This window comes from Oncorhynchus gorbuscha, linkage group LG19, assembly GCF_021184085.1.
Source record: "Oncorhynchus gorbuscha isolate QuinsamMale2020 ecotype Even-year linkage group LG19, OgorEven_v1.0, whole genome shotgun sequence".
Classification (NCBI taxonomy): Eukaryota; Metazoa; Chordata; class Actinopteri; order Salmoniformes; family Salmonidae; genus Oncorhynchus; species Oncorhynchus gorbuscha.
This window is the reverse complement of record NC_060191.1, coordinates 1,390,357-1,408,727: the sequence shown is the minus strand read 5'-3', so window position 1 is coordinate 1,408,727 and position 18,371 is coordinate 1,390,357. Positions and strand designations below refer to the sequence as shown.

At 45.9% G+C, this 18,371-nt stretch overlaps 1 protein-coding gene across 4 annotated transcripts; it reads right to left on the bottom strand.

The window, feature by feature from the left end:
• Positions 1–2,582: 2,582 nt before the first annotated feature.
• bnipl (BCL2 interacting protein like) lies at positions 2,583–18,085 on the bottom strand. Of its 4 annotated transcripts, none has more exons than XM_046315118.1 (10): positions 17,935–18,085; positions 13,153–13,233; positions 12,762–12,820; positions 12,413–12,670; positions 8,810–9,007; positions 7,517–7,619; positions 7,285–7,416; positions 4,732–4,818; positions 4,457–4,555; positions 2,583–4,350 (listed from the first exon to the last, which is right to left on the bottom strand). In XM_046315118.1, exons 1-10 carry the CDS (start codon positions 17,976–17,978, stop codon positions 4,326–4,328), a joined length of 1,086 nt encoding a protein of 361 aa, XP_046171074.1. In that variant the 5' UTR covers positions 17,979–18,085; the 3' UTR covers positions 2,583–4,325. The 4 variants fall into 4 exon arrangements, 3 of the variants coding, with proteins under 3 accessions (XP_046171074.1, XP_046171075.1, XP_046171073.1); XM_046315119.1 differs by lacking the exon at positions 17,935–18,085 and adding an exon at positions 14,862–15,171; XM_046315117.1 differs by lacking the exon at positions 17,935–18,085 and adding an exon at positions 13,954–14,223.
• Positions 18,086–18,371: the final 286 nt, after the last annotated feature.

Sequence of the window (18,371 nt, the reverse complement as noted above, 5' to 3'; positions counted from 1 at the left end):
CTTCTGTGTGATTAATCTCTTCTGTTGCTGATGGTGAATGTTATCACCAAATGTGTTACTCAATTTTCACTGCCTGGTACAGAAATGCTAGCATCTCAACCAACTGGTTTCAGTGGCCCCTGTGGGCTCTGCTGTGAACATTTCTGGGAGATTGTATCATTTTCATTGAAGTTAGTGGGAATCTGTAGTTGCTACATCCATTTTGGGATTTATAAATGATATATATACCCATTGATTCTTGAATATCTTATAAATGCCTCACGAGCTTAGTTGAACTACCATGTTGATATAATGGATGGTCAGTCCTTGCATCCACAGCTCTGTCTATGAATTTGAGAGCAGTTACATTTCTCCAGGCCCATCCTTCAGCTTTTTACCAAAACACAGTCTGGGTGACTGCTTTGTCATTGTTTCAATTAAGGATTCTAGTTTTAATCTCAAACTACTTCAACAAATGCATATCTCACTGAAATCCAGCTGGTATAGCACAAATATTGCAATCTAAACAAATGCCCTAAAATAAATGGAATGTACACTATAGTCTGTGTGTACGTCTCGCTTTAAAAAAACATGCATAACAAATGTTAAATGATGCCACTAACAATGCAAATAGTTGGTATGTAAATGTTGTTCTAAGAGCAGCCCAGGGTTGAGTGAATAGATGGGTGCAAGGATCATGTTCCAGCAGCAAAACCCACTGGAACAGAAGATTACAATTTAACGGAAGTGGACTCCATGAACTGTCTGACCATGTGAAATACAGTCCTAAGTAGAGGACGTGTGAAGTCTACGGGGTGTGAAGTCTACGGGGTGTGAAGTCTACGGGGTGTTTAGTAGAAGACGTGTGAAGTCTACGGGGTGTGAAGTCTACGGGGTGTTTAGTAGAAGACGTGTGAAGTCTACGGGGTGTGAAGTCTACGGGGTGTCTAGTAGAGGGGTTGTGAAGTCTACGGGGTGTTTAGTAGAAGATGTGTGAAGTCTACGGGGTGTTTAGTAGAGGATGTGCAAAGGCTATGGGGGTGTCCAGTAGAGGACGTGCAAAGGCTACAGGGTGTCTAGTAGAGGACATGTGAAGTCTACGGGGTGTCTAGTAGAAGACGTGCGAAGGCTAAGGGGTGTTTAGTAGAAGACGTGCGAAGGCTAAGGGGTGTTTAGTAGAGGACGTGTGAAGGCTACGGGGTGTTTAGTAGAGGACGTGTGAAGTCTACGGGGTGTTTAGTAGAGGACGTGTGAAGTCTACGGGGTGTTTAGTAGAAGACGTGTGAAGTCTACGGGGTGTTTAGTAGAGGACGTGTGAAGTCTACGGGGTGTTTAGTAGAGGACGTGTGAAGGCTACGGGGTGTTTAGTAGAGACGTGTCCAGAAGGCTGCAAAGGGGTGTCTAGTAGAGGACATGTGAAGTCTACGGGGTGTTTAGTAGAGGACGTGTGAAGTCTACGGGGTGTTTAGTAGAGGACGTGTGAAGTCTACGGGGTGTTTAGTAGAAGACGTGTGAAGTCTACGGGGTGTTTAGTAGAGGACGTGTGAAGTCTACGGGGTGTTTAGTAGAGGGGTTGTGAAGTCTACGGGGTGTTTAGTAGAGGACTACGGGGTGTTTAGTAGAGGGGTTGTGAAGGCTAGTAGGGGTGTCCAGTAGAGGACGTGCGAAGGGGTGTCCAGTAGAAGACGTGTGAAGTCTACGGGGTGTTTAGTAGAGGGGTTGTGAAGTCTACGGGGTGTTTAGTAGAGGGGTTGTGAAGTCTACGGGGTGTCTAGTAGAAGACGTGTGAAGTCTACGGGGTGTCTAGTAGAGGACGTGTGAAGTCTTCGGGGTGTTTAGTAGAGGACTTGAAGTCTACGGGGTTCTAGTAGAGGGGTTGTGAATTCTACGGGGTGTTTAGTAGAGGACTTGTGAAGTCTACAGGGTTCTAGTAGAGGGGTTGTGAAGTCTACGGGGTGTTTAGAAGACGTGCGAAGTCTACGGGGTGTTTAGTAGAGGACGTGCGACGGGGTGTTTAGTAGAGGACGTGCGACGGGGTGTTTAGTAGAGGACGTGAGACGGGGTGTCCAGTAGAGGAGGACGGGGTGTTTAGTGCGAGGGGTGTCCAGTAGAGGACGTCGAAGGGGTGTTTAGTAGAGGACGTGCGACGGGGTGTTTAGTAGAGGACGTGCGACGGGGTGTTTAGTAGAGGACGTGCGAAGTCTACGGGGTGTTTAGTAGAGGACGTGCGACGGGGTGTCTAGTAGAGGACGTGCGACGGGGTGTTTAGTAGAGGACGTGCGACAGGGGTGTCTAGTAGAGGACGTGCGACGGGGTGTTTAGTAGAGGACGTGCGAAGGGGTGTTTAGTAGAGGACGTGCGACGGGGTGTTTAGTAGAAGACGTGCGACGGGGTGTTTAGTAGAAGACGTGCGAAGGCTATGGGGTGTCTAGTGTTTTTGAATAGTAATATTCACTGGATGTACTTTGTATCATCACCTATAACTCCAGTCCTAGCTCTTCTCAGAATAACCAGCAGTCTTTATTTGATACCTGAAGATGAATGATTCCATCTTCACTTATTTACATAAGTTTCTTCAAAAAAAAAAAAAGCCCAAAGACAAGTCCCATGATGACAACTTTATTTACATGAACAACTGGCAAGCAGACAGACCACTGGGACAAAGATGTGAATGCAGAGGGGTACAAAATAATCCCTGAAAAACAAGCAGTCAGACTCCAGTCGTGTTAACGAAGGACACCATATCTATCTGAGGCCATTCAGTTTCCTCCTCCACAATGCAACACAATTCAGAGTATTTCAGAACACCCAGCTGACATGAGCGATACCAACCACCACCATATAATCTTACTGAATACTAATCTGATTTAATACTGAATGCATCATCGTCTCATGTATTTAAGATCTGTTAACTACCACCAGTTTTTTAAAGGAGTCTTTTGAGGACTTCTGTAGATTTAAAAACATCCCCGATATGGTGTTATAATTCAGTAGCAGTAACATTGAAAAACCCACAATTTCCTGTGGTAGAATTGTCATTGGTTGCACTGTTTGTCTACATAACCTGTTTGAAGTACTCATGACATTACCCTGAAGAAGGCACAGTGATGCCGAAACGTTGGTAAATACCCAATAAATTACTGGGAGTTTATATATGGAGTGTGTGCGACTTTATTTTGATAGCTTATAAAAAAAAAATTGTTGTTAGTCTGCACCTCCACACAAAAAAAAATTCTGGGTGTGCGCCAGCTCATGTTTTTTAATCAGCATAAAGGACTAACAAAACAATACATTCAATAGCTCCCTTTTTCAGAAAAATGTTTTTCATTTTCAGATGAATATTCTTCATCATCCCTAATTAATGGACATGTCACTGTTCCTGTGTACGAGTTACAGTAAATGCAGGCAGCAGTATTCTTCTTCCATAGCTACCTCACTTCCTGTGGCTGCCATTTCCTGAATGCCTGCAGCGTTTCCATGGTGACACCCCTTCCTTTAAAATAGTGTAAAAGCCCTTACACATGTGGTAAGCAGTGCTCTAAAACAAATGTCTTAAAGTGAGAAGATCATTCAGCTATAGAAAGTATGGTTAGAAAATGACAATTCTATAAGTACAGGTTGTTCAAGAGTTCTCTTCCATAAATATTTGCTCTGAGGGTAGGCTTTAAAAAGGCTTAGGTTTACAAGGTCAGAATAATACAGTCAAATACGTCAGAATTTATGTCATGATGTCAATTCTGATTTATTTGATTAAATAGACTGTCTCCATCTTAACCTAAAGTATTTGTTGTGCATCAATCACATTTGAGTAAACATTAAAAGGTGACATCCCAAAGTGTTGTACTTGGCACTAGAGTGCAGTAAGCCCTTACAGATAAAGCAGCAGTAAATGTCTATGTGAGCTCCAGTGAAGGTAACTGTAACAGAACCATCTGGACCTTTCATCTAAGTGTTGTGTTCAAACTGACTGTAGGTTGCTCCTTGACGACAGGTCCCACAGATCACTCTGGCATCAATACATATGATAGGGTTGCATTCAAGTACCACAAAATAGGGGCAGTTCTGAAACTGTTGCAAAGCCAGTGGCTTGGGGAAGTGAACTCCTTTAGTGACATTACATTCAACGATGAATAAATTAAAGGTGTGTCTGTACACACTAAAAGTCTTTCATTTTCTGTACAACAAAAGTGCTGCACGTCCAAGCATACCTGCAGGGTGACATTTGGACTAGTTAACTTTTGAACTTTGATGGTAATTCAGTCCATAGTTCCCAGTCATCTGCTGTCTTCCCCTCCTTCGCCTATCCACTCTCAATGTCCGCTCTTTGGCTTCCCGCGATATGTCCCTCACCCGTTCATCCTCGCATCATACCTAGAGAAAAAAGCACTTTTAATAGGGGAATAATTATCCTACAACGTAAAAGTACAATTGTAATAACTTCCAGGCTAATGTAGCTCTCGAGAACCCAGTCACTCACTCTCGGATACTGTCGGGAATCTGCAGGCGTTCCATGGGGATGTACTCAGACAGCTCCTGCAGGCTGTGAATGAAGCGGATCTTCCGGCTGAACTTCTCACTGTGGAGGGCACAGAGAGGTCAGAGGTCTGAGAGAACATCAGCATGGTCAAGGCATATGCTGCAGCTGGATCTTCACGACAGATGGAGTGGGACTCACTGAATCAGTGTGACTCGTTGAGTCATCTGAGGACTGATGTGGTTCAAATGAAATCTGACTTTAATGGTTCAGCTCACCTGATGAAAGGCTTGACGACAGTGATGAGTGCTTTGATGTACCAGGCAGGGTGGACCACAAAGAGCCCCTTCAGATCCTTCCTCAACCTGCCAGGAGAACCATCACCATGACTCCACAGGCATTACATTTACATGACTCATTTAATCCACATCATTCAGGGCGAGTTACAATACGTGTCAAATACGTAGGTGGAAACAACCACATGATGAGTAACATAGTGCCTGAGGCAGATTCTCAGCGAACACGGCGACTGTCTGATTTCATAAACAATCCCCTGGGCCTGGGCAGAAACAACCACATGATGAGTAACATAGTGCCTGAGGCAGATTCTCAGCGAACACGGCGAATGTCTGATTTCATAAACAATCCCCTGGGCCTGGGCAGAAACAACCACATGAAGAAAGTGCCTGAGGCAGATCAATGTCTGATTTCATAAACAATCCCCTGGGAAGAAACCTGACATCAATGTCTGAAGACAATCATACACTTAGACGCCTCAGTAAACACCAACCTTAGTTGAATACAATAAGAATGTTCATCCTATGTGTAGTTCTCCTCTTAATGCCCTGGGAAGAGTGCCATGATATACAGCGTTGAGACCTGATTCTGATGATATGACTCAAAAGCTCACGGTCGCATAGCAACCGCATTTGCCTCCAAATTGAGCGCGTGAGGTAACGTCTGAGGGCTGGTTTTCTCAAAGACACCAGTGTCTGGAAATAGGTCTGGTCTCGTCCAAGTTCACCAGAAGACATGCTACAGATGTAGGATCTAAATTGGATCACCCTTTTGCAGGATACCGTTCCTGCAATGCAGGACATTTTTTACGTAGTGTATTTGAGGTTTAAAAAGGCTTCTGACGTTTTGACTTGATTTTCCCTTACGAAAAATATATCAACCCTTACACAAATGTCCATCAATTAAAATCCACATAATAATTCACATTTCCGGTTGCTTCAAGATTATTTTTGTATTGTAGCAAACTGGTTCAAATTAAGATACTACATCTGTACCTTTGGTATTATAATTCCCTAAGGCAAGGTTTCCCAAACTTGATCCTGCCCCCCCCCCTCCCTGGGAGAACGTTTTGGTTTTTGCCCTTACACTACACAGCTGATTCCGATAATCAAAGCTTGGTGATGAGTAGGTTATTTGAATCATCTGTGTAGTGCTATGTCAACAACCACAACGTGCACCCGGGTTTGGGAAACCACACCCTAAGGTATATTAGGAGCAAGATGATGGTCATCCTGATGTTTGGGAGGCCACTGTGGTATGCACAGTGAATGTGGTGGTTTATGTATGGGAACATTATGCTGTGGAGTGTGGCCAGTGGCCAAGCTTGCAGAGACTGAGCACTGAGCTGCCTTTATAAGGGCTATGGAAACATCTCAATGATAAGGAGGACCACATTACAGTAGAACCAACAGCACAGATACAGTATGAGACAAATGGCAAATATACCGACACGTGGATATACTTTAGTACACTTATTTTTGATTGGACTTTGTATTATTGATATTGATAATTGTACTGCGATGTTGAGAGTCAGCACACAAGCATCTCACTGCACCTTTTATACCTGCTGGAAACTGTGTACGTGACGAATACAATTTGATTCTGATTTGGCACACGCACACAGTCAGGGATCAGAGGGTTATCTGAGGAATGTCCGGAGGGGGCACTTCCCTGTGGTAGAGATCCTCACAGCCCTGAATCATTACACTACCCTGTGGTAGAGATCCTCACAGCCCTGAATCATTACACTACCCTGTGGTAGAGATCCTCACAGCCCTGAATCATTATACTACCCTGTGGTAGAGATCCTCACAGCCCTGAATCATTATACTACCCTGTGGTAGAGATCCTCACAGCCCTGAATCATTATACTACCCTGTGGTAGAGATCCTCACAGCCCTGAATCATTATACTACCCTGTGGTAGAGATCCTCACAGCCCTGAAGCATTATACTACCCTGTGGTAGAGATCCTCACAGCCCTGAATCATTATACTACCCTGTGGTAGAGATCCTCACAGCCCTGAATCATTACACTACCCTGTGGTAGAGATCCTCACAGCCCTGAATCATTACACTACCCTGTGGTAGAGATCCTCACAGCCCTGAATCATTATACTACCCTGTGGTAGAGATCCTCACAGCCCTGAATCATTGCACTACCATGTGGTAGAGATCCTCACAGCCCTGAATCATTATACTACCCTGTGGTAGAGATCCTCACAGCCCTGAATCATTATACTACCATGTGGTAGAGATCCTCACAGCCCTGAATCATTACACTACCCTGTGGTAGAGATCCTCACAGCCCTGAATCATTATAGCATTCCTGTGATATTCCACACGCGGGGAGGAGAAGCAGAGATAGGACAGGAATAAGAGCCCTCCCATTACGTCCTCCCATTCTGTCCAATACCTGGACCACAGAAGTGCTATACAGAGAACCATAGGGCCACTTGCCCCCTCCTCTGGACTCTTTCAGTACAACAGCAGAGGGAACCTTGTGAGAGAGAGAGCAAGAGGAACATACTGTACCTTCTGTCAATGGAGGTGTAACACTGTCGCAGCCATTTGATGGCGGGCATCTTATTCCTGGGAGCCATGCTGCACAGGTACACCATGACATAGCCTTCTGACACCATCAGGTCCAGCGTCCCCACTATGTACCTGCAGCGTACACACACCCAAATAACAAACTAAAACTACTTTGATTGTCATCTTTCATTGAGACCTCCACACCAGAGGGTGTTTGTCCGTCTACACTGACCTGAAGAGATTGTCCATGACGTACTCATAGTTCTCCACCGTGTTCTCTGGTAGGTAACAGGAGGAGAACGTGATGATGGCGTTCATAGCCTCCCCGTAATAACCTAGGAAACACAGAGGCATACCTCATGAGATATGGCACATGTATATCACATAGAATTACATAGTGAAGAATGACAAGTTCCAACTGTGGGAGGGTAGACGGAGTACATGTTCAACTGCTATAGTGTTCAGTACTGCTAATGGGGGTCCTAATAAAATACTGAAATATTTAAGGTAAATGTATTTCTGTTTGAACTCTGTTGTTGTTTGACATCATGATGAGGTAACTTGATTGAGCCCAGTAAGGCTATTCATAAAATAGATACAATCTTAGAGTCAAAGGAAGCCATCCTCCTCAACCTAACATACTATTATTTTAGGGGTATATACAGTAATATATAGATGGGGGATGGACTCTACAAGGTGTCGAAGGCATTCCACAGGGACACTGGCCCATGTTGACTCCAATGCTTCCCACAGTTGTATGAAGTTGGTTGGATGTCCTTTGGGTGGTGGACCTGGGATACACATGGGAAACTGTTGAGCGTGAAAAACACAGCAGCGTTGTAGTTCTTGACACAAACCGGTGCGCCTGGCACCTTCTATCCTACTATTGAAAGATTTTTTGTTTTTTTTAAATGTAACCTTTATTTAACTAGGCAAGTCAGTTAAGAACAAATTCTTATTTAAAATGACAGCCTACCCCGGCCAATCCCAGATGACGCTGGGACACTCACGGCCGGATGTGATGCAGCCTGGATTCTAACCAGGGAGTGCAGTGCCTTAGATCGCTGCGCCACTCGGGAACAACCATACCCCGTTCAAAGGCACTTAAATCTTTTGTCTTTCCCATTCACCTTCTGAATGGCACACATATACAATCCCATGTCTCAATTGTCTCAAGGCTGAAAAATCCTACTTTAACCTGGCTCCTCCCCTTCATCTACACTGATTGAAGTGGATTTAACAAGTGACATCAATAAGGGATCATAGCTTTCACCTGGATTCACCTGGTCAGACTGTCATTGACAGAAAGAGCAGTTCTTGATGTTTGGTATATCAGATAGAATTACATAGTGCAACTGAAAATCATTCCCTTTCACTGAGGCCTGTCATTTTCAGCAAATGCATATAGTGGGAGCTACACAACAGATGCTGTGTCATATGCACTCAGCTGGACTCAGTTATGGAAGCATTGATTTTACAGGTTGGTCAAGTGGCTACTTGACAGTCAGCTTCAGCTGTGTCTCACCTCCGTGAGAGAGCACCTGGAGGTATGGCTCCAGGACACTCATGTTGACGTGGTACTCCTGTCCTGCGACGCAGAACCTTCTCCAGCGGCGCCCCCTGTGGTCCACCTGGTCTAGCTCCATGGAGCCCATCTCTGCATGCTCCATCACCGTGGTGCCTGAGACACCATCCTCCCTCCGGCCCAGCCGTGGCAGGTCATCTGGAGGGTCATCAGAGGTCAGATGAAGGTCAAGAATAGTGGGATTAGATTGTGCAAGCATCATACCATTCCATTTCAGAATGGAATTCAAAATAGAAAATGGAATGGAATAGAAGAATACTATGTTCCAAATTGGAATTTCTCTTTATCTCTCTCCTACTCTCTGTTTTCTGACCTCCCACTACAGTTCATTCTACCCCCACACCCCCTCAGTCTCTCTCCTACTCTCTGTTTTCTGACCTCCCACTACAGTTCATTCTACCCCCACACCCCCTCAGTCTCTCTCCTACTCTCTGTTTTCTGACCTCCCACTACAGTTCATTCTACCCCCACACCCCCTCAGTCTCTCTCCTACTCTCTGTTTTCTGACCTCCCACTACAGTTCATTCTACCCCCACACCCCTCAGTCTCTCTCCTACTCTCTGTTTTCTGATCTCCCACTACAGTTCATTCTACCCCCACACCCCCTCAGTCTCTCTCCTACTCTCTGTTTTCTGACCTCCCACTACAGTTCATTCTACCCCCACACCCCCTCAGTCTCTCTCCTACTCTCTGTTTTCTGACCTCCCACTACAGTTCATTCTACCCCCACACCCCCTCAGTCTCTCTCCTACTCTCTGTTTTCTGACCTCCCACTACAGTTCATTCTACCCCCCACCCCCTCAGTCTCTCTCCTACTCTCTGTTTTCTGACCTCCCACTACAGTTCATTCTACCCCCACACCCCCTCAGTCTCTCTCCTACTCTCTGTTTTCTGACCTCCCACTACAGTTCATTCTACCCCCACACCCCGTCATCTCTCTCCTACTCTTTGTTTTCTGACCTCCCACTACAGTTCATTCTACCCCCACACCCCGTCATCTCTCTCCTACTCTCTGTTTTCTGACCTCCCACTACAGTTCATTCTACCCCACACCCCCTCAGTCTCTCTCCTACTCTCTGTTTTCTGACCTCCCAATACAGTTCATTCTACCCCCACACCCCCTCAGTCTCTCTCCTACTCTCTGTTTTCTGACCTCCCACTACAGTTCATTCTACCCCCACACCCCCTCAGTCTCTCTCCTACTCTCTGTTTTCTGACCTCCCACTACAGTTCATTCTACCCCCACACCCCCTCAGTCTCTCTCAAAACCCTCATACATCCCACTCTCACTTTTACCTTCCCACTCCAGTTCGTGCAAGCCGTCTTTCTCTGTCATCCTCCCACTCCAGTTCTCTCTCACCCTCCCACTCCAGTTCTCTCTCACCCTCCCACTCCAGTTCTCTCTCACCCTCCCACTCCAGTTCCCTCTCACCCTCCCACTCCCACCGTTCCCAGTTGTTGTCTCCCCTCACTTCTATTCTTTCCCCTCTCTCACCCCTCCAGTTCTTGTCTCCCCTCTCACCCTCCCACTCCAGTTCCCTCTCACCCTCCCACTCCAGTTCTTGTCTCCTCTCTCACCCTTCCACTCCAGTTGTTGTCTCCCCTCATCCTCCCACTTCTATTCTTGTCTCCCCTCTCACCCTCCCACTCCAGTTCTTGTCTCCCCTCTCACCCTCCCACTCCAGTTCTTGTCTCCCCTCTCACCCTCCCACTCCAGTTCTTGTCTCCTCTCTCACCCTCCCACTCCAGTTCTTGTCTCCCCTCTCACCCTCCCACTCCAGTTCTTGTCTCCTCTCTCACCCTCCCACTCCAGTTCTTGTCTCCCCTCTCACCCTCCCACTCCAGTTCTTGTCTCCCCTCTCACCCTCCCACTCCAGTTCTTGTCTCCCCTCTCACCCTCCCACTCCAGTTCTTGTCTCCCCTCTCACCCTCCACTCCAGTTCTTGTCTCCTCTCTCACCCTCCCACTCCAGTTCTTGTCTCCCCTCTCACCCTCCCACTCCAGTTCTTGTCTCCTCTCTCACCCTCCCACTCCAGTTCTCTCTCACCCTCCCACTCCAGTTCTTGTCTCCCCTCTCACCCTCCCACTCCAGTTCTCTCTCACCCTCCCACTCCAGTTCTTGTCTCCTCTCTCACCCTCCCACTTCAGTTCTCTCTCACCCTCCCACTCCAGTTCTTGTCTCCCCTCTCACCCTCCCACTCCAGTTCTCTCTCACCCTCCCACTCCAGTTCTTGTCTCCCCTCCAGTTCTCACCCTCCACCCTCCCACTCCAGTTCTCTCTCACCCTCCCACTCCAGTTCTTGTCTCCCCTCTCACCCTCCCACTCCAGTTCTTGTCTCCCCTCTCACCCTCCCACTCCAGTTCTTGTCTCCCCTCTCACCCTCCAACTCCAGTTCTTGTCTCCTCTCTCACCCTCCCACTCCAGTTCTTGTCTCCCCTCTCACCCTCTCACTCCAGTTCTTGTCTCCTCTCTCACCCTCCCACTCCAGTTCTCTCTCACCCTCCCACTCCAGTTCTTGTCTCCCCTCTCACCCTCCCACTTCTGTTCTTGTCCCCTCTCACCCACTCCAGTTCTTGTCCCCTCTCTCACCCTCCCACTCCAGTTCTCTCTCACCCTCCCAATCCAGTTCTTGTCTCCCCTCTCACCCTCCCACTTCTGTTCTTGTCTCCTCTCTCACCCTCCCACTCCAGTTCTCTCTCACCCTCCCACTCCAGTTCTTGTCTCCCCTCTCACCCTCCCACTTCTGTTCTTGTCTCCCCTCTCACCCTCCCACTCCAGTTCTTGTCCCCTCTCACCCTCCCACTCCAGTTCTTGTCTCCTCTCTCACCCTCCCACTCCAGTTCTTGTCTCCCCTCTCACCCTCCCACTTCTGTTCTTGTCTCCCCTCTCACCCTCCCACTCCAGTTCTTGTCCCCTCTCACCCTCCCACTCCAGTTCTTGTCTCCTCTCTCACCCTCCCACTCCAGTTCTTGTCTCCCCTCTCACCCTCCCACTTCTGTTCTTGTCCCCTCTCACCCACTCCAGTTCTTGTCCCCTCTCTCACCCTCCCACTCCAGTTCTTGTCTCCCCTCTCACCCTCCGACTCCAGTTCTTGTCTCCCCTCTCACCCTCCCACTCCAGTTCTTGTCTCCCTCTCACCCTCCCACCAGTTCTCCCACCCTCCCTCCAGTTCTTGTCTCCCCTCTCACCCTCCCACTCTGTTCTTGTCTCCTCTCTCACCCTCCCACTCCAGTTCTCTCTCACCCTCCCACTCCAGTTCTTGTCTCCCCTCTCACCCTCCCACTTCTGTTCTTGTCTCCCCTCTCACCCTCCCACTCCAGTTCTTGTCCCCTCTCACCCTCCCACTCCAGTTCTTGTCCCCTCTCACCCTCCCACTCCAGTTCTTGTCCCACTCCAGTTCTTGTCTCCTCTCTCACCCTCCCACTCCAGTTCTTGTCTCCCCTCTCACCCTCCCACTCCAGTTCTTGTCTCCCCTCTCACCCTCCCACTCCAGTTCTTGTCTCCCCTCTCACCCTCCCACTCCAGTTCTTGTCTCCCCTCACCCTCCCACTCCAGTTCGTGCATGCTGTCAGGGAAGTTGCAGGACTCGCTGTCCGAGGGCGTCTCCAGGGCCTCCAGGTTGATGTCCAGCTCCGTGTCATCTTCGTCGGGTGAGAGGGCGGCGGCAGAGTACCCAGTGTCCCCTGACTTCACACTGCGGTCCACTGAGTCGGTACGGGACAGGGTCAGGCTGAGGGTGGGCGCCACCAGACGCTTCTTCCTTATGGGGTTTTCTGACAGGGCCAGGCTGGTGGGTGGAGCTGGGGAAGTAGCACACAAACAGGTATTGTGGGATATGGTGCAGTACTTTTGGAATTAGGCCTTTGCAGACATATGGTATTAGGGATATACCTGGTCTCTCTGCATTTTCTCCTTGGGTCTCAGGACTATGGGAATCTTCAGAAAGAGGTCTAGGGGGGGAATATAAAATAGTTGAAAAAGCTTAGTACTGCTTTCTTACCCGGTCATAACCAAAAAGCTTAGTACTGCTTTCTTACCCGGTCATAACCAAAAAGCTTAGTACTGCTTTCTTACCCGGTCATAACCAAAAAGCTTAGTACTGCTTTCTTACCCGGTCATAACCAAAAAGCTTAGTACTGCTTTCTTACCCGGTCATAACCAAAAAGCATTCTTTGCAGGGACCTAAAATATCATTTAAGATTGTCATCGTGAACAGGCTGGGGTTTACAGTTCATGAGGTCAGGGGGTAAGGTTAAAGGTCAGGATTAGGTTTGTCTCTGACCTGGGGAACTCCTCATCCTGCCATTCCTCCCTCAGCTCCATGTCCTGGATGTAGGAAGCAGCCTTCGCCCCCTCTGGACTCCTACAGAACAGACAGCATGTCACAGTACATTCAATAGTCTTGCTGTACATGCTGTAATAATCAAAAGATTCAACAACAGTCTATAGTCCTTAAGAGCTCAAATAAGACACAGTCTGACATACACTCTGATGAAGGCCACTGCCCAAATGCATGTACCATGTTTTTAATGTGATGATACCAAATTAATAAAGTCTTTGTAAAGTGCCTGTCAAACATCACGCATGAATCACAAGGTCGAGTCATTGCAATATGTTCATTGGTTACCAGGGGAGAATGACTGCCCCCTCTCATTGGAACCAGGAAGTTCAAGGCTGACTGTGGTACTGCAGGCATTGTGTTGGCAGAAAACAGGATTATAGGGATGGGCATTTGACATTTTTTGATTGTTCTTGTACACACATAGTGTGCATTTATCTATATGCCACCAGTGTGAAACAATACCTAATTTATCATAACCATTAGTACTATTTAAGATGGATTTATTGAAACTGTAAAATCAACTGGTTATATTGTACTGTGGAACACAATGTTCTAAAAGGCAGTAACCTCAGCAGGGCCGCTTGTATAGAAGCCAATGGCTGGGCAACGGCATAGCATTGTTTTGTTCATTTAACAGACAAGCCACTCTTACTTGCCGAGCCCTTAGCACAGTCAAGACACACCTTGCAAACAAGCACCCGCCCCACACACACTGAGAAGAGTCTTCAAGTTCTCCCTCACCTCACTCCAGTGCTCAGAGAGTACAAAGACACAATCACGTCCAAGTGCAGAAGAGCGAGAGACAAAACTAACAATGTAGGCTTGCAACTTGTCTTACTCCATGTGTGTCCTCTGGCTGTCATTGGTCTAGACTGCCTCATGTGTGTCCTCTGGCTGTCATTGGTCTAGACTGCCTCTGCCAGTGGACACACTAGACAGGGTTTCAGGACCACTGCAAGAGTCAAACAGCACCCTCTGTGACTGTGCCTCCAGTACTCCATGGAAGAGTGGTTCACAAAGTGGCCAACACACCCTTAGACCCACCAGCTGCATGCACAATGCACCCTTGGCACATATGTACAGTATGTCTGCTGATCACTTCCCTATATTGTGTTAACGTTTCATTAGTGCTCACCTGTCATATGAATTAGACTTTACGCACCGTAAAAGGAAATAGGGCTTTTAAAATAATGACGTTCATATAGCACCACACTATAAATACATACAAATAAAGAATATAGACTCATTTGTAAATTGTCAAAAAGGGGAATAGTCTTGGTTTAGAAGACCACCAGCTGTCACTTAGAAAAATTAAAACAGAGTGATAAGCAAATGCTAGGTGCACCAATAAATTGGCAAAGAAAAAAATAATTATAATATGTCCAACTGTAGGCCCTATGTAAAAACAAATGAAGAATCATGAAACTACAGTAAGTTTATCCATATAGTTTAAGCACTTTTAGTGTCATTGCACAGTATTAACATGTTGTAAACTAACTTTGCACAACTGTGTTCAAGCCGTCAACTGGATTATACATTGCTTCCACATCAGTTTCCCCGTCTCCAACAACCTCGTTCTACTGTAGTTACACAATGCCTTTGTAAATAAAGAGACACGCTGATACACAAAGCGACTGAGCATAGCCTACCTTTCACCCTTTCCTCTGTATAAACGCGCACTCATGCAGACATCATGATTAAAATATGAGTAAAAAAACGTTAAAAAAAATGTTTATCAAGAAGATAAGTCATTTAAAAGTCGTCAATTGTAAACACTCCGACGTTCGCACAAGTGCAGTGTTCTTGACGACCCAACCACACAGCAAACAATACATTATCTTAGCCAATCAGAGGGCTTTGTACGTGCTCGGCAGGTGACACCTTCACCACACCTGAGTGAGTGAGAACTTTCTGATCTATCACTCATCGCAACTTGTAAACACATCAAAATGAGCAGATCCGTAGATAAATTGTTGAGTATCTCAATGCAGTAGTCTCAAACTCTTACCACACTGAAAGGAAACACATTTCGGCAACAATAACAGTTCCTGTTTACTCAACTATCATTAAAAAAACGGTATTGCCTTCTCCTGATTTTTTAAAACGAGAATGACACATCAATAGGTCCCTCTCGAGAGCCTGTATGTCTATGGTTTAATGAGTCAACCCAGCTGAACTCGTGACAGTAAAGTTTAGCTGCGTTGGTTTGTGAGATGTGGTCTGAGTATAAACTCATTATCTATTTAATTATTTAAAATGTGGGCGTCCCGTTATGACGTGATCGTTGTGGCACTGAACACCTGAACATCTTGTGAGATTAGAATATAGGGGGTTTAAAGGGTGTGTATGTGTTTGTGTGTTTCTGTGTTGCAACCAACCAGTGAACAGATCTCAACTCAATTGAACACTTAAGGGAGATTCTGAGCGGCGCGTTTCCCACCACCATCTACAAAACACCAAATTATGCAATGTCTCGTTGAATAATAGTGTCGCATCCCTCCAATAGCGTTCCAGACACCTGAAGAATCTTTGCCACGGCGCATTGAAGTTGTTCTGGCCCAACGCAATATTAGGACACGTTTTGTGTATTTTGGCAGTTACCTGTAGACGCGTGTAAAACAATATGTTAATAGCTGCTCGTGGTGGGAAGGGAAGACAACCTCTGTGCTCTTGCATTGTTCCCGATGAAGCATGCCTACTCTGTGTTAAGGAAACCTGATATTGTAATGGCCACGGCCTGTAGAGGCAGTTATTGAAGCCTCTGCCTATAAGAGGACAGGAATAGATAGCAGGGATTAACCTAACGCAAAGAAAACTCAGATTCAAACTCCCTTTCCGCCAGCATTATGTCAAAATATGTTCATTGATCACCAAATATGGAGTTACGCTGAGCAACCATCTCATTTCCTCCCGTTACAGCCGGTATGTAGCCTACTTCCAAAAAGCAACTGGAAAAAAATGCCTCTTTAACGCCAATAATCTATCTATACCTCCAACTCCAATCTATCCACCTCCGGCAGATAGATTGATGACAATATACAGAAGGGATATGGAAGGAATTCGGAGGCAACTAATGATGACATCAGAGATACAGTGGCTGTCTTTCTGTACCTCGCAGTACAAGTATCAGACAGAGACTAAGATCAGTATGTTTCTTTCCAATTACCAGTATAATAATTATAGGCCTAAATCAAAGTATATCTAGGGGCATTATTACATCACCCCAGACACTGTTCGTGAATCTTGTGAACAGCTCACAAAATCCAGTGGTGGAAGTTGCCCTTTAGTCCATGTAAATCTTAGTTATAAAACAACCTTTGCAATTACTAAGCACATGCATGAATCAAGGCTTTGTCAGCTTTGCAAAGCCAGCGATTCAGCATTGAGGAAGTCATTAGAGCAGAGACTCCCAGGACGGATGGCATCTTTATCGTCACTACTGGCCTGGTTAGTGTCAGAGTGGCTTGTGACTTCCCATTTCTCCTTTTGTTAACCCCTGTCCATTGTTCAGAGAGTAGGTCATATGACATGGAGTCTAGAGGGGTGTAAATGGGATAGATACAACACTCACACTTCAAACTCCATCTTTCCCTCTAGCAATTGAAGTCCACTACATCTTTCCCTCTAACAATTGAAATCCACTACATCTTTCCCTCTAACAATTGAAATCCACTACATCTTTCCCTCTAACAATTGAAATCCACTACATCTTTCCCTCTAACAATTGAAATCCACTACATCTTTCCCTCTAACAATTGAAATCCACTACATCTTTCCCTCTAACAATTGAAATCCACTACATCTTTCCCTCTAGCAATTGAAATCCACTACATCTTTCCCTCTAACAATTGAAATCCACTACATCTTTCCCTCTAACAATTGAAATCCACTACATCTTTCCCTCTAGCAATTGAAATTACATCTTTCCCTCTAGCAATTGAAATCTTTCCCTCTAACAATTGAAATCTACATCTTTCCCTCTAGCAATTGAAATCCACTACATCTTTCCCTCTAACAATTGAAATCCACTACATCTTTCCCTCTAACAATTGAAATCCACTACATCTTTCCCTCTAACAATTGAAATCCACTCCATATTTCCCTCTAACAATTGAAATCCACTCCATATTTCCCTCTAACAATTGAAATCCACTCCATCTTTCCCTCTAACAATTGAAATCCACTCCATATTTCCCTCTAACAATTGAAATCCACTCCATCTTTCCCTCTAACAATTGAAATCCACTACATCTTTCCCTCTAACAATTGAAATCCACTACATCTTTCCCTCTAACAATTGAAATCCACTCCATATTTCCCTCTAACAATTGAAATCCACCTCATATTTCCCTCTAGCAATTGAAATCCACTCCATATTTCCCTCTAACAATTGAAATCCACTCCATATTTCCCTCTGACAATTGAAATCCACTCCATCTTTCCCTCTAACAATTGAAATCCACTCCATCTTTCCCTCTAACAATTGAAATCCACTCCATATTTCCCTCTAACAATTGAAATCCACTCCATCTTTCCCTCTAACAATTGAAATCCACTCCATCTTTCCCTCTAGCAATTGAAATGAGCTGAAACACTGACACCACTGTTTTAGTTTCAGGAAACCCACACCGCTATGAGCGTCACTTCACATTTGCTACACACACTGGTTGTGAAACTGTGGGTTTCCACAGAATAAACTGGCAAAGTGGTTTAATCACTTACCCATTTAGCATGTACTGGTCCCCCTGCTCTGTATAGGTCCCCATATCATCCACCCTGTGAGTGAGATCAGATGATTATTTCAGCACTGAATGGGTACCTCCAGGAACTAGTGTTTCTTGCAAAACAAGACAGCCTGCTGGCTCATCTGCCTTTCTCATGAGGAAGTCTGTTGATGTGGGTGGGTGTGTTTGTATGTCAGTGAATTCACCCTCTTCCTGTCCCTACAGGTTTTTCTGCATTTCAGCAGGACCTGTTGTGGTTGCTTCCCTATTGCCTAAGGCTAAGCTCACCTGGGCAGCTATGGTGCTTAGTCGGCAGATTGAAACATGTTTAGCTAGAGCCTCGCAGATAGAAATGCACTGCATAGAATAAACAGAAACATTTGCACTCTGCATAATGGAGGCTTGTCCAGTCTATACATTTCATTTCTATCTGCA